At 41.6% G+C, this 17,206-nt stretch overlaps 1 protein-coding gene across 2 annotated transcripts in view; it reads right to left on the reverse strand.

The window, feature by feature from the left end:
- The window catches only part of GUCY1A2 (guanylate cyclase 1 soluble subunit alpha 2), a 344,066-nt gene that overhangs the window by 147,533 nt on the left and 179,327 nt on the right, over positions 1 to 17,206 (reverse strand). For both annotated transcript variants that reach the window (XM_032359443.1, XM_032359442.1), the window contains exon 5: positions 10,572 to 11,057. In XM_032359443.1, the coding sequence (XP_032215334.1) occupies positions 10,572 to 11,057 (486 nt within the window). The remainder of the gene's footprint in view (positions 1 to 10,571; positions 11,058 to 17,206) is intronic.

Here is a 17,206-nt window from a genome sequence, read left to right on the forward strand (position 1 = left end):
AAAAATGGTACAGATTTGTTGAATGCCTTGAAAAAGGAAACCTAGTTATATTCTTAACTCTAGGCTAAAATTCAAATGGCAATTTAAAATTTCAAGCTCATCCTTCAGCTATTATCTCAAGAGCCTCATGTTCATGACAAAGGGTTTTGGCTGTTAGTTCTTTTTGCTCTCTCAGCAATCCTGGGACATACCCAACGTTCTCATTGTAAAGGTATGAAATTTGTTTTGTGACTGTCAGTCGGGATGCAGGACACCAATTCATGAAATACACATACATAAAAGCTGAAACAATCTTTGATCCTACTTCTGCATCTAATTAGGAATGGAACTGCCTGATACCTGAATGATTTCAACCACTGTTTTCTACAATATAAACTTTTAGCTGAATCAGAACTAAATTCAAATAACATCTCTGCCACTCACTGAAACTCATCTTCAAAAGGGGCATAAGCACCCCAGTGCTACAGTGTTCTGGAAAATACGTAAGACATCACGATTAGGGCATTTAGCACTGTGTTTGGAACACAGTTTATATTTAGTATGTGGAAATTCCATTTTTTTAGTTCCATTTTGCTTTCGGGAATCACTGTGTTTTCAGTGGTAGAAGTGGGAGAATCATGTACCACATCTCTGCTGCATAACAGACAATAACTGAGTGTTGGTCAGGAAGGTAACAGAAACAATCTAATTCAAAAAGATTTGCGCCTGCACTGAGGCTACCCAATCAGGTAAGTAAGTGACAGACAGCTGTCCTATCTAGAAGATTAATTTTTTAGTAAACTCCTCTAATACCTAGGTATTACAGACTTCGATGGGAGTATAACTGACGTAGTGACATTCTAAAGCTTGCCAGAAAAGCTTGCTAAATGGCCTCAGGTAACAGGAATGATTATGTAATGACAATAATTTTTTACAAAGAAAAAATTGAAATTTTCTAAAATGTAATTTTTAAAATAAACATACTGGAGTAACTCATTGACTGGGGGTAAGCTTTAACTGCAAAATGGATACCAAGTAAAAGCTAGGTTCTCACAATGCTCTCAAGGTGTCAGTATCAAAGGCAAACATGGTGGTGAGCTCAGAGCTTAACTATTTTAGAGTTTATTGATACACAACAGACAGACACTCTGTAATAACAGAAGCTCCATAAAAGGCTAGTGAAAAATCTTTTCACTTGTTCCACAGGGTAGCATTTACCCTTATAGAAATAGGAAATTCTAGCAACATGCGCTTAGTATACTAAGAAAACTTGCTAGAGACTTGTATCGTACATTTTCAGGCTGTTTTTAGAGTTGATAGATGTTTCCTTGGTGTTCTATTCCACTCAGGCTACTCTAAAAAAGGATTAGGTGGCTCAAAAAAACAGGATTTTTTTTAAATTAACACACAATGTATTATTTGTTTCAGGGGTACAAGTCTGGGATTCGTCAGGCTTACACAATTCATAGCGCTCGCCATAGCACATACCCTCCCCAATGTCCATCACCCCGCCACCCTATCCTTCCCTCCCTCCTCCCCTCCAGCAACTCTCCGTTTGTTGCCTGAGATTAAGAATCTCTTATGGTTTGTCTCCCTCTCTGGTTTCATCTTGTTTCATTTTTCTTTCTCCCCCCCCCCATGATCCTCTGTCTTGTTTCTCAGACTCCTCATATCAATGAGATCATGTGATTGACGTTCTCTGACTGACTTATGTTGCTCAGCATAATATCCTTTAGTTCCATCCACATCGTTGCAAATGGCAAGATTTCATTTCTTTTGATGGCTGCATAGTATTCCATTGTGTATATATACCATGTCTTTTTTACCTATTTATCTGTTGTTGGACATATAGGTTCTTTCCATAGTTTGGCTGCTGTGAACACTGCTGGTATAAACATTTGGGTGCACATGACCCTCCGGATCACTACATTTGTATCTTTGGGGTAAATACCAAGTAGTGCAATTGCTGGGTCGTACGGTAGTTCTATTTTTGACTTTTTGAGGAGCCTCCATGCTGTTTTCCATAGTGGCTGTACCAGCTTGCATTCCCACCAACAGTGGAGGAGGTTCCCCTTTCTCTGCATCCTCGCCAACACCTGTTGTTTCCTGACTCGTTAATTTTAGCCATTCTGACTGGTGTAAGGTGGTAGCTCATTGTGGTTTTGATTTTTATTTCCCTGATGCTGAGTGATGTGGAGCACTTTTTCATGTGTCTGTTGGCCATCTGGATGTCCTCTTTGCAGAAATGTCTGTTCATGTCTTCTGCCCATTTCTTGATTGGATTATTTGTTCTTTGGGTGTTGAGTTTCTTAAGTTCATTGTAGATTTTGGATACTAGCCCTTTCTCTGATATGTTATTTGCAAATATCTTCTCCCATTCTGTCAGCTGTCTTTTGGTTTTGTTGACTGTTTCCTTTGCTGTGCAAAAGTTTTTGATCTTGATGAAGTCCCAATAGTCCATTTTGCCCTTGCTTCCCTTGCCTTTGGTGATGTTTCTAGGAAGAAGTTGTTGCAGCTGAGGTTAAAGAGGTGCTGCCTGTGTTGTTCTCAAGGATTTTGATGGATTCTTGTCCCACATTGACGTCTTTCACCCATGTGGAGTATATTTTTGTGTGCAGTGTAAGGAAATGGTGCAGAAAAAGAGGACTTTCTCACAGCATTGGCAGACTGGAAAACCCAAGATCAAGGCACTGCCTAATTCAGTCCCCAGGTGAGGGCACACCTCTGGGCTTGCAGATGGCTATGTCTTCCCCGTCCCTCACTTGGCAGAAAGACTGCGAACTCTAGTTTCCTCTTCTTCTTATAAGGACCCTGATACCATCAGAGGGTTCCTTCCTCAGAACCCTATCTAAACCTAATTACCCTTCCAAAGGCCCCACTTTCAAATACCATCACATTGCAGATTAGTGTTTCAATAAATGAGCTTTGGGAGGACATTCAGTCCATAATACCTGATAGTATAAAAATCAAAAACATCAATCTCTTAGCAGCTGCCACCATTCTTTAGAAGATTAAAAATCAATAGGGATAAAAAGAAGCACCCCCACTTTCTTTGATAAAGTCAGCAAGACACTTCATCAATTTTGATTTCTGCTTGGTAATCCAAGTTCTTGTAGCCTTTTCTCTGTTTAAGAATTTGCTACAACACTAAAAGAAAATGTTTGAACATAGAAGGAACATCACTCAGGATGTCAGGTTAAAACATTAAAAAAAAGTTTTAGGTTCAGTTTCATAGTGTTGGTCGTAGACATTGTACGAGTCAATATCACTGAAAGAAATCATTGTCTTCATCAATTCCATTTTATAACATGGATTATTCTGATAAAAATGAAGGCAGAGCACAGACCCATCTTCAGGAATGAGGATCCACAGGACCCAGTGATGATGCTACAAGCAATGCACTTCGGGGAGCTTCTCTCTTAGCCCAGCTTTGACCTCTCTCCATACCCTCCCTCATATCTTTCTCCTGATGTACAACATAATTTTAATAACCTGAAAGAATGAACCCAAGCAAATGAGCATTTCATCTATTTCTAATAAGCACTGGCTACATAGTACTTATATACAAACACACGTACATACAAGCATGTGCAGAGAAAACACACACCTACTCACCACCTATGCCCAGAAACACCTATTTGAGAAAGGAAAGTTAGCGTGGATGTTTACTACAATGGACCAGACACTGAAATAAGCACTTTACAGGCATTTCATTTAAAAGCTTATAAAACATAACTGTGAAGTAGACGAAATTAGTCTCTTTATGGATGGCGAGACTTGAGCAGAGATGGTAAGTAAAGGGTTAAATATAGCCAGACAGAACTCCCAGGAGTGCAGGGGCAGGGGCAGGTGCAAGGGCTCCAGCAGTTTTAGCTGAATGCAGGCGCAGAAACGGGAGGAGCATCCACCCTTATCCCTGTTTCTCCCTGATCTCCAGCCTAAGTATCTGCCCAAGGCAAAAATTTAAATGAGGCAAAACCCTGGGCAGGTAATTTTTAGGCCATTAATGTATTTTGAAAGTAACAATACAATCCCCCTAGTAGGAAAGATATCACAACAGCATGCTTATCTGTGACTTTCACCTTACCTTATAAAGCATATAAATTAGTTCTTCTCTACTCATTAAAATTGGGCTAAAAATATATACTAATTTCCATAACATGTTATAGGCTTCCATAGGAGTCATACCCTGTTACCAAGCGAGTCAAAAATGTTTATTAAGTGAATGAATGTGGAAAATTGTGTGTGTGTGTGTGTGTGTGTGTGTGTGTGTGTATTCACTTCTGAAATTTCTGTTTTCTAGACTTAGGAGATGACACAATGACTTCATTTCTAGCAAAAATCAGTAGCACTGATGTTGATGGAAACCACTGAGAATAACTAGTACACATCTTTGGTAACTTTTAATTTCAGAAGTATGTGCACTGATCAATAAGCAGAAAATACATAAATCTGGGGGGAAATGAACCAGCCACTCACTCGTTACCAAATGGAACTGGCATTCTGTGCTGGGAAATGGGAGTAAGATGATATACACATATTCCTAAAATTCCAAGAATAACCTAAATAGTTAAGTATTTTAAAAGGCTATTTTATCATAAAACAAACCAAGGGGGAAGGGAGGCATTTCAGGTTTATTGTTTTTTTGTTTTTTTGGGTTTTTTTTTGGTCTTGCCTGCAGAATCCAGTTCACACTGGAGTGATATCCTTGGGATTCTGCTTCATTTTCTCAAAGGTAGCTGAAGGTCCAGTGAGCAAAGGCTTAGTAGCTCCATATTGTCAAAGACAAGACAAATAAAAATTCTCGAGGCATCGAGCTCTGTAGCCTGGTAAGTTTACATGCGAAACGCCTGCTCTCAGCTCTGATGACAAAGGTTAACGATGGATAGCTCCTTCTCCAGTTTACAGACCACCATCTTATCAGCATTTTCACCAAGACGCCTGAATTCAAAGGGGTTCCTGACTTTCTGTTTCCCTGGGGTATTAACACGCCGACTCAAAACTGAGCTCTGTCCATCTGATAGAGAAACCTTTCTCTTGTGGACATTAATCACCATTTACTTCTGCACTCTGTATTTGTTTTTTAGGATGTATAGGTTTTTCCACAAAACTGTTAAGGAGCTACAGTTAAATGGAGTCTACAGTTCATAGACCAAAGCAGAACCATCTGCTTATATAAATTATGTGAAATGCATATGATCTTAATGGCTTTCTAGCTTTTTTATTGTATCGTATTTATAGTTATGTGGAGGTTATGAAGTCAACAGGGTTTCCACTGGCTTTCAGAGATTTTCAGAACTCAAGCTATCTGCCAATTTCTAAATTATATTAATGTCAAGAGTGTCCCTGAATATGTTCTGTTCTATTCATTTTCAAGAATGGATACAATTAACCTACCAACTCCAGCTTCTCTGTAGGTCTAATTCCTGTTTTAGCATTTAAAAGCTCAGTGCACATCTCTATACCCTTGGACAAGGCTGCATTATTTGGGTACCCATTGACTCTGGGTCCAGGGCGGGGGTGGTCCTAGGCATCCTCCGGCATTAAGGCTGGTCCTGGAGAAGGAAGACTCTGGTTCTGACACCTGTCTTCACACCTGCTGCCTGGACACAATGCCTGCTTTCCAGTTCCTGGAACACAGTCTCCTTATGCTTGGTGCTGAGGTCTTGCTCCCCTAACAGTGAGTCTGCATTTCTGTTCCTTCCTACTTCACCGTACTCAGCTTTCCCATGTGAACTTAGAATACTTGCATTCCTTTGTCCCTATGAACTTTGTGCTGTTTTTCAGACAATCCATATCAGGTTCCTTGATCTGACAGATCTTCTCCTGGCACTTCCGGCTGCTCCGTCTTGTTTTTCTATGCCTTCTCCCCAACCCAAGTGTGACAGTGATACTGAATGTTTAGCTTCAATGACATCGGCAAACCCAGCTTGGAGTTTGCAATGGAAATTTTTCTTTCTACCCCCACCACAAAAGAAGAAAGGATTTTATTACTAATATTTTTTATGGGTTTCCCTGGATGAAATGATTTTTAAGAATCAGATTTTATTCCTTTCATTATTTTAAAATTACATAGCCTATCGCCTGTACCTGAGATCACGGATCCATTCTTTGATGTTATTTCTCCTTTTAAGGAATTAAGAGAGAAGATGCAACTGGTTTCTAACAAAAAAGTAAGGACAGCAGACGGGAGAATCCCCAGCTGTTTATTGTTATTATTATTTTTTTTTTTTGAAAGAAAGAGAGCGAGCGGTAAGAGAGGGGGAAGAGGGAGAGGGACAGAGAATCTTAAGCAGACTCCACACCTCCACACCCAGGGCAGAGCCCAATGTGGGGCTTGATCTCACCACCCTGAGATCACAACCCGAGCTGAAATCAAGAGTCGGATCCTTAACCAACTCAGCCACCCAGGCACCCTGAGAGTTCCTCGCCTTTTTTTTTTTTTTTTTAAGATTTTATTTATTTATTTATTTGAGAGAGAGAGACAGAGAGAGAGACAGAGTGTGGGAGAGAGAAGACTGAGTGGCAGTGGGGGGTGGGAGGGCAGAGGGAGAAGAAGAAGCAGACCCCCTGCTGAGCAGGGAGCCTGATGCAGGGCTAGATCCCAGGACCCTGGGAACATGACCTGAGCCGAAGGCAGAAGCTTAACCGATGGAGCCACCCAGATGCCCTGAGAGTTCCCTATTTTTAAACACAGCTTCTCAAAACTCTGAACTATTTGCTACCAAAAGGGAAGTGGACAGATTTGGGCAACGTGATCATAGGACTTTTCTTCAACCGCTGACAGCCTAACTATTGTTACTGATCAAGTAACATAATTTTAGAACCAGTTCCACTTTTTATTATTTTATCTTTGTCTACATCATAGCTCAGACTCATGAAAATATTATAGGCTTGGAATCAGAACCGTAGCTCAAATTCTGCTTTATGACTCACGTTGTCTGGATAATTTAACCTTTCCCAATGGACATAATGCAACAACCCCACAGGTTAATCATGGGAGACGAAGTGAGATGATATTTATCCTTCTGTCATCGGGCACTGTTGGGGTGCACTGTTACACACATACAAAAACGCACAGACCAGTCACGCAGGCACCCTCCCATAGGTCCAGACGCACCTGCAGGGAGCTAACAAGGCCAGCTCTCGAGGGCATTCGCTACTACACGCCCCCTACTGGTCTACGCTCACTGCCTCCCGCAGCTCACCGAAATACAACAAAACTCTGAGATGGCGACATTTAGTATTTTGAATTACAGGTGACAGACATGGAGAAAAGTCTTCACAGGTATAAAGAAGAGATATCTAAGGGGTGCATCTGGGATCGCACTGGGTTGCTACAGCCTTGGCTCAGTGGAGTGAGTGAAGCATGCAGGGCTCACTAACCCTTCTTGCGTCTCCCTTATTTCAAACTAATGGGCTTTCCAGAGGCAAAAATGTAAAATAAGGCAAAACCTCCATTAGGTTGCTTCAGTATCCAATGCCAGCCCCATCCCCATCACTATCATTATCTATACGCCAATAATAAGAAAAGTTAGATTTACCAGTTCTTTGTTCATCCCTTTGACCCTATAAAACCCGAGGAGGAAAACAGTAGTACAGTGCATGTTGATGTTGACATTTTCCTTAATATTTGCTTTTCTAATTATGAGAGGATCAAAATTATAACCGATGCTTCGCTCAATTTACCTAGCATTGACTTAGTACTCATACACCTGTCACACCTCGGCAGCCGAGCACTGTAAAGGCTTTCATTTTCTCAATGCCTCAGACAGGCACAGTACGATCTATAGCTTCCTTCCACACATGCTTCTGTACAGAAGGCGCATTTCTTGTTATGGCCTAATTTAGCTAAATTCTACCCCGGAATTACGGTCTTTCTCTGCATCATCTTCCCTAATGACAAGTAAACAGGAAATAATAAGATGATCAAGAAAAGGAGAAGCATCAGTTTGGAAAAGTGGAGTCTCACTGGGCAGGAGCAGACTTTCAATGCCTCCCCTGTGGGGCACCTCTGTCTAGGTTTCTCTTGGCATTCAGGTCCGCCTGGTTGCCTTTCACATTTCTAACATAAAAATGGGCTCCAGCGTATTTTTCTCTGCGGTGTGATTATTCCACAAATATTCTAAATGCACTTGAAGTCTGGCAAAAGTCCATTTTATGAAACCAGCAGGTATATGGGCCTTTAAAAATTCTACTTTGGGATTTCTCTTTTCAATGGTCATTAAAAATCCAGCAGATAGCTCATCGTATAAAACAGCCCTGCGTAAACTTTCAAAAAATAAGCTACTCTGTTTATGATGATTAGAAATCTCAGATGAGGCATGTCAGAGGATATCTAATTTATATTCCTCCTAATGCATTTCCTGTAACGTACATTGTTTTATCCTATGCCAGGGTAACAGACTCTATTTTGTCCTTCCCCTTCTCGGGCCATGCCATCATCACTCCTTCTTCAGTACATAATAGGTTCCTTTGTCTGGACCCTAAACTCAACCTCCATAAACCTGAGTAAACATGAAAGTTGCCTCAGAAGCCTATTCAAGATACAGACACATCCAAGCATCAAAGGGATGTTAAAAACACCTGGCTTGAAACTGTATAACTTTATACATTTATTGCTGAAATTTCATACTCAGGTTCTGCTTAAAAACCTGAATTTGTGAACCAGGAGTGCTTTGTTTATCCATGAAGGATGGAAAGCCAGTTTTGAGTATCGGGATAATTGTAAATCCATTTTATAAGTTCATTATGTAGAACTGTATGGAACTGTCCATGGTATAAAAAACACAGAAAAATCTGAGGATCGTGTAGTATATTGCCATGAATTTTCTTTTTCTGTGAGGTGTCCTAGCTTTTCTCAAGGGAAAGGAAACTCGATGGATGAAATCCGTATTTTTAAACCTTGAAGCTGTTGTGGTATCCTCAGAAGACATCGTGTTTCTTCTTTTCTTAAAACCTAATGCTTATATTTAATTAGGGGTTCCCTTGCTTTTCCAAAGAAGATCTGTTTGTCATTCTCATTTTGTTGTAAGAGTTTAGGGCCAAAGTCACATGACCACTTTAGGCCAAGAAAGCTAACACAGCACATCAGGGGTTCACAGAGGAAGGGTGCTGGTCGTTGCCCAGATCAGCGCAGGACAGCCGCAGCCTGGAGACCGGACGGCGCCGGCAGATTCAGGCCAGTCACGCTACTTCCGGGAAATGACGGAGTCTAGCAGTGACAAACTCCTGATAGTGTCTCTCTGGTTTAGGAGCCGACCTTCGGCTACCTCCCCCAGAAATTATAGAACAATAAGTTATAAGGAAGTTGAAGATAATTTATAAGAACTTATTTTGTACTAGGCAAATCCGTCTTTCACACCACACAGTGAATGTTCATCCCTCTGAAGGGACGCACTCAAATATTTAGCCCTGGCTGCACCTTATACATAATGGAACTAGCGAGCATGTTTCTCTAAAGGAGAGACACCTTAATGAAAACATCCTTTGGGATAATAAGATTAAACTACAGTATTCCTTTCCAAGTCTTCTTATGTATAGATCGTACTATAAAAAGGAGCAGCCTACAGTTCACTACTGTTTACCCTAAAAGCACTTTCTATCCTTTATATGCAAAAATACATATATATGTATATACCCTAACATTGTGTAATCCATGTGAAATTACGTAAAGTTACAGAGTTATTCATTAGGTAGAGATGAGGCTGAATTACTCAAGAGATTGCTCTGATTCTAGTAAGAAATTCCTTAGGAGTTCACCAAATCAGACTCAAAAAATGGTGATGGATACCCATTTTCAAATCTAGTAAACTCCTTAGCTTGGAAAATTAAACTGCTTCCACTACAAACCACTGGTCATTTGGTAACAGCTAGAATATTTACAAGTGTTCCTTCAGAATTAGAGGGACCCTCTTTACCTGACAACAGTGCAAAACACTGATTAATCATCATTTAACTGATAATGCAATGCATATTTTAATATAACTTACTTCTTATTAACTGTCAAATGAAAATTCTTAGTTTATATTGGAAACCTATTCTCTAAGAAAGACTAATTATGTTGTGAAAAGTTGCCTAGAACTCAGCAATTTAATTCAGTAATAATAATGAACTTGAAGCTTAAGCTCTACAGCCTTTTGCCTTACCGAGCAATATTATGATTCAGTTACCCATGGTATGTCAATGCGATCAGCTAACATAATGGAACTTTACTCATGAAACAGAAATACCTGTATTCTGGGTAAGACTTCTAAACTACAGAGATTTCCATCATTTACTACCAAGTTTAATTTAAGGAAGAAAAAAAAAAAACCTGCATCCTTGCAATTTAAGATAGTTTATGTTTAAAAACTATTTGTGGATGTTGTTGGAGTGGGGTGGGGGTGGGAGGGCTGGGGTGGGGGATGGACACCGGGGAGGACATGTTGTGGTGGGCGCTGTGTATTGTAAGACTGACGAATCGCAGGCCTGTACTCCCGAAACAAATAATACTTTATGTGTCAATAGTAATAACAGACACACACACACACACACACACACACACGAGTAACTAAACCCCTTTACCTTATAATATCCTTATATATCCTTACCTTATAAATATCCAAAAATCCACACTGGTGGTCGAACCTGGTGTACAGCTCATTCAGCATGCTGATCACCTGCATGGGGGTACACTGGGCACAGATGGCTGTGAAGCCAACAATGTCCGAGAAGAGCATGGTGACATCGTCAAACTTCCTGGCCTGCACCTGCTGTCCTTGCCACAAGAGCTGGGCGACGTCACCGGGGAAAATAGAATATAGAAGATCAACTGTTTTCTTTTTTTCTTCTTCCAGGGCCTGGTGAGTTCTTTCCAAAGTTGCCTTTAATTTATCCATCCTCTTCTTCAAGCCGTCCTGGGCCTTTGCCTGCTCGCCAACCAGAATGACGTCTCGGGTGGCATCATGGATCGGGATGTCGGAGAGGTGCAGCCCCCGGCCCATGAGCTCGTCCAGCTTGTCCACGCACGGGGAGCCCAAGAACAAGATGGAGTTGGACTCTGGGACGTGGATCATCTGTCCTTTGACTTCCATCACCTGCAGAATGAACACGAAATTGTAATCTGTGCTCTTCACACAGTAGGGTCACAACAAAGCTGGCTTACTATCTGATGAGGAGGAGAAACGAGAAATGTACCATGAGCTATGCTGCATTTCTATGTTTGTAGGAGCAAATTTCAATGTGGTTTACAGCCTGTGTGAAATCCACAGTTCTGAATGGACATCTTTGTTACCGTGCCCCACTTTGCCACTTTTTAAGGACAACGATGAAACAGAGTGTGATTGACAAGAAATGAACCTGGGAAACATTTTTATTCAAAATGAAATTACACTCAGGCACATCACGAAATGGGCTCATGAGTCAGTTTAACACCTTTCAACTTGCTTAATAATAAAATCAGGACAAATCCATCTGTCACAAAAACTATATTCAATTGTCATTAAAATAACACCCAGGAAAAAAGTCCAGGAGATTAAAATAAATCAAAATAATTATTTGGCTTTATGTAAGTCATTTTTCAAACAGTCTGTAGACCTCTGAATATGTAATACTTCTTGAACAGATAAGGGGACAATTCACTTGCTCTTAAAAATAAAAATTAAAACTAGAAGTGATGAAGTCAGTATGATTAGGAAGTAACTATCAGTCAGCTGGCATGTTCACTATAGGCTGAAAATAAACCCCCCAAATCAGAAGAGCACTGAAGGAATTCAGTTAAGAAGATAAAGAGGGGCTCCTGGGGGGCTCGGTTGTTTAGCGTCTGCCTTCGGGTCAGGTGATGATCCCAGGGTCTTAGAATCGAGCTTGCATCAGGCTCCCTGCTCTGTAGAAAGTCTGCTTTTTCCTCTCCCTCTCCCCTGCCTTGTGTTCCCTTTCTGTGTCTCTGTCAAATAAATAAATAAAATCTTAAAAAAAGAAGAAGAAGAAGAAGAAGAAGAAGATAAAGAATCTGAAGAAGTAATACTTTACATTGGTCCCCCCTTTCCATGCTCTTTGACTGGAGAATTTGGGGGACTGATGTTTTGTGCTTTCCATTAGGAAACAGATTGATTCTTTCTCAGCTCAGTGCCCTCCCAGGCCCTCCGAGGCAAGGAACAGCCGCAGGAAAGGAAATGCACTTAGGATGTGGCTACACAAATATCGTTATCTGGGTCAGAGTAAGGTGTCTCAGCACACTGGGAGAGGACAGTGGTGGAATGACCTAGAAAGGACAGCCTAGTAGTTGACCAGCTAAGACTGCCCATCTTTTAACTTAAGTCGTCTTCCACTGCCACATGGAATGTGCTCAATAAATATATTTTTCTTTTTTTTTTTTGAAATATTTTTAAAAGATCTTATTTATTTGTCTCAGAGAGAGAGAGAGAGAGAGAGAGCACGAGCTCACAAGTAGAGGGAGAAACAGGCTCCCCACTGAGCAAGGAGCCCGATGCTGGACACGATGCAGGACCCTGGGATCATGACCTGAGCTGAAGGCAGACGCTTAACCCACTGAGCCACCCAAGCATCCCATTTTCCTTTATTCTTCCTAAGCATGAAGTAGTTAGGCTGGTTGATGAAATGAGAGCCACAGAAGAAACACACAGTAAAACGACACACATTTGGATTCTGAGGCTTACACCTATGTCGTATTTTGTCTCCCCCCAACCCTGTACCATTCACCAGACTCCAATACAGGCAAGGAAATAAAATTCAGTCCTTGCCTGATGCTATAATTTTTACAAAATGAAATGTTCACTTTATCTCATGTGAAGTTTCTGCTAGTATTTCCTCCTCCGGTACATAATACTCTCATTTGTTTGTTGAGGTATTTATTGCTGTCTCTTCACTCGCACTGTTCTGGGTGATAAGCATAAAAAGATAAAAGAAGAGCCCCCTTCTCAGAGATACCACAGGACGGGGGGCGGGCAGAGAACCCTGTGTGGAGACACGTGCAGGCCTCCCCGCCCACACCCACCACGCAAGGTGGGCCCCATGCCTGCAGGCTGGGTCTGATACAGCCGGAAATAATTCTTATGAGATGAATTTCCAGGCTGTTTCCAATGTGCCTGGTATGCTTTCCGGGGAAGGGTGTTGTTAATGACACGCACTTTCCCACCGTTGGGATAGTGAAGGCGTCGTAAGAAGATACACAAAATGTTCAACGTGGTAGCTCATAACTGGGCATAGTCAATTAATTCTTCGGACTTAAGGTAAACGCAAACGTCCGATGGTCAGGGATTTAGACTTGTGTGTGGTCTCTCTGCGTCCCCTCCCATTTCTAGTTGTTGTTCTTCCTCTCCATCGAGCTTTCTTCTCCCTTCTCCCTTCTGTTCTGTGGACTCACACTTCCTTCCAGGATCCTCTCTCCACTAGGTCTTCGTCTGTCCTGCCGCCTGTCTCCCTCTCCCCCAGGCACTCCCCCCACTTCTGTCCTCACGGCGTCTTTCTCTTTGCTTCCCCTTCCGAGGCATCACCCTCCACATGTCCCATCACCAACGGACCCTCTTCTTTTTGTCCATCTCTCTTTTTATGTCAACTGTGGAATCAGCCTATGTGAATACACACTCACAACGTTACATATTATTTGCTATATATAATAGTGTTTTCATTTAACTCACAAAGAAGCTGAGTCAAACATCTCATATTCCTAGCTCAAAAATATAAAACATAAATAGGTTCTTGATCTATATGTGGCCATTTGTTGTTCTTTTTCTTTCTCTCCTTTTTTTAAAACAATCTCTGAATCAGCAGAGCCTGAGAGGAAAAAGTAACTGCTTACCTCCTACCCCACAAAATACCAACTCATAAAAGAAGCCCTAATGTACACTGTAAATAACTGCCCTTTTTTATGTTTTTCATTGGAAAAATTTTTCCTTCCTTAATAAACGGGCAAACACAACTGGAGTTTCTGGAGCATTTCTCTACCATAAATGCATTTTTACTCTAATTGGAAATAACATAAATTATTCCTCTTGATTTGCTTTTGTTCCATTACAATCATAAACTCAGGAATTCACCATGACCCTCATTTGTTCATTTAGCAACGTGCAAAACTATACAGTCTTATGTAGAAGAAGATTTGTGGCAAACTGCATAAATGGAAACATCCAAGTTTTTACTGCATCTCAAACTACACGAAAATTTAAATGAAAGAGCAGACTGCCATGAACTGTTTTTAAAATCTATCAGATTTCAGAAGTTGGTAAGCATCATCAAAAGAAGTATTTGACAGGGCAAAAGGGTTCAAAGTCAACCTTGGTCAGGCTCTATTAGACTAGCTGGGTTATTTTTATTTCTATACATAGATAGCTTTATAAAAATACTTTCCACTATCATCCATAATTAACTGAAAATTGAGTATGTCCGGCTCATATAACTGTACCTTCTTATACTTTTGCATAAGCTGAACAGGGACTGACCCAGGCTTCCACAAGACTCAGGCCTTGCAAGACCATCACCGGCAGCTTGCACGCAAAGGTCAGGAAAGAAGTCTGAACTTCAGCTCTCCTGACACGTAAATGGGCAAAGTGACCCGGGTGCAGCTACCTCTACTTCCAAGCTTTGGTTTTTCTCTAAAACGGAGATGAAATGACAATGGTGTAGATGAGGAGGCACCCCGAGCTAAGCCATCACACCGGCTGGGTGCCTGCCACCAGCGACGCAGTGTGCTGAGAATGTCACACACATGTTGCTATTAAAGTGTACTTTATCCTATTGCCATCCTCGTTGTTTAGACGAGATTTAGGGAAGTAAGGGACCTGCTCTGAATGCACAGGCTAATAAACAGCAGGGTCAGTATTTAAACCCAAGGTGGACGGGCCCCAGGGGGCATGCTCTCGGCCACTGACGCAGCAGGATGGGTAAGGGTGTCAGGTGGGAGTCTAGGGACAACAATAATTCAACACGCAAACCAACGTGAGGGCAAAATAGCATTAAGATTCCCACAACAGGCAGGAGAAAAGACAGAAGCTGCTCTGGACGCCGATTTCCGCAGTTACCTGCGTCCTCTCGACCCACACCAGCACCATGCGCGATCACTTCTAGATGTGATCCCAGAGATTTCTGATCTGTAAGACAGGACTCACAAAAGCACAGGCAGAATGATATGTCCCTGGCGTCCAGGTGGGCCTTTGTTCTCAGAGAGGAAGGAAGGAGGGAGGGAAGGAAGGAAGGGCACTACCAGACACGGGCAGCCTGAGAAACCTGCATGTCTTCGTGGCCTTGAGATTCTCCAGCTCTCAAGGCCCCTCCTGAGGGACCACATGGCTGGAACCACCAGGAATAAGGATCTTGCCACCAGCGCCCTGCAGGAAGTCCTTGCTTCCCACATGCAGGGAGAAAACCTCCTCTTTTGCACAAAGGTACCAGGGCACCTCGCCTCTGGGAGCTTGTTCTTTCCCTTCAAGCAGCATTAACAAGAGCCAGTGGGAGCCCCAGACGCATTAAATAAACGCCACAGATGAAAAGAGCTCCACGCCAGCTCTGCAAATTACACTGTCCTCGCAGTCACTGCCCAAGAAGTAGGCCAGGACCCGCCTGCCAAACGCAAGCAGAGCGACCGCTTGTGAAAATAAAAAATTCTAACAGGCTCTGCTGTCTTCTCACCTAATAGCCAAACCATCTAGGCCGCAGTAGGAAGCCACACATCATAATGCAAACCAGGAAAAATCACATCTTCAATGAGAAAAGGCCACCAATCAATGGCACAGCTGAAATGGATCGGATATTGGAATTATCTGTCAAGAATTTTAAAGACCCCTTCATAAAGATGCTTCGATGAGCAACTCAAATTCTCTGGAGGATTACAAAAAATGAGACAATCTTAGTAAAGCAATCAAAGATACAATAATAACCAAATGTTCATCACAGAGCTAAAAAAAAAAAATGATGCCGCAAAAATAGAAACTTTGTGGAATGGGCTCAAAACGAGAGCAGACATGATGGGACAGAGTCAGTGAATCTGAGGGTAGTTCAAGAGAATTTACTCAGTCTGAACAGAGAGAAAACGGACCAACATACACAAATAAATAAATATAAACAGAGCCTCAGCGACCTGCAGAAGAATAACAAGAGCAACAAAAATCCAACTTTGTATCATGGGAGTCTCAGGAGGAAAGGAGGAAGAAGAGGACTGGAAAAAGCATTTGGAAACACAATGGCTGAAAAGTCCATATACACTATGGAGTATTGTGCCTCCATCAGAAAGGACGAATACCCAACTTTTGTATCAACATGGATGGGACTGGAGGAGATTATGCTGAGTGAAATAAGTCAAGCAGAGAGAGTCAACTATCATATGGTTTCACTTACTTGTGGAGCATAAGGAATAACACGGAGGACAGGGGGAGATGGAGTGGAGGGAAATCGGAGGGGAAGACGAACCATGAGAGACTGTGGACTCTGAAAAACAATCTGAGGGTTTTGAAGGGGCGGGGAATGGGAGGTTGGGGGAGCCTGGTAGTGGGTATTAGGGAGGGCACGGACTGCACAGACCACTGGGTGTGGTGCATAAACAATGAATTCTAGTACACTGAAAGGTAATTAAAAAATTAAAAAAAATTTTTTAAAGTCTCTAATTTGATGAACACTATAAATTCACAGGTTCAGTGAGCAATGTGAACTGCAGATAAGGTAATTGCAAAGAAACCCACTTCAATCCACACCCTAATTGAACTTCTGAAAACTAAATTCAAAGAAAATATCTTGCAAGCAGCCAGAGGGAAAGGGTGTATTACTTGCAGGGAACTCAAATTTGAATGGAACCGGGTTTCTCCTCTGGAAGGATGGGGACCAGAAGAAAGGAGCAGGCTTTCCTGAATGTCAGAAGAGAAGAAGTGCCCATGTGAATCCTACTGCTGAGGAAACTATTTTTGAAGAACTTGGGAAAATAAACACATACACAGCTGAAGAAAAACTATAAGTCTGTGTCCTAACAGACCTATCCTTAAAGAATGGCCAAAGAAAAATTTTCAGACAGAAGGATAATAAGAGAAGAAATCTTAGAGCATCAGGAAGGGAAAAAAAAAATCAAAAAGAGAAAGACTAGAAATATGGGTAATTACCACAGAGCACCCTTCTCCTCTAAATTATACATAACGAATGAAACAAAAATTGTAACAACATCTGCACTCATCCCAAGTGCCGTTATAAGAGAGAAGCACAGGGAGATTATATACAACACACACACACACACACACACACACAC

The sequence above is a fragment of the Mustela erminea genome, chromosome 9, assembly GCF_009829155.1.
Source record: "Mustela erminea isolate mMusErm1 chromosome 9, mMusErm1.Pri, whole genome shotgun sequence".
Taxonomy (NCBI): Eukaryota; Metazoa; Chordata; class Mammalia; order Carnivora; family Mustelidae; genus Mustela; species Mustela erminea.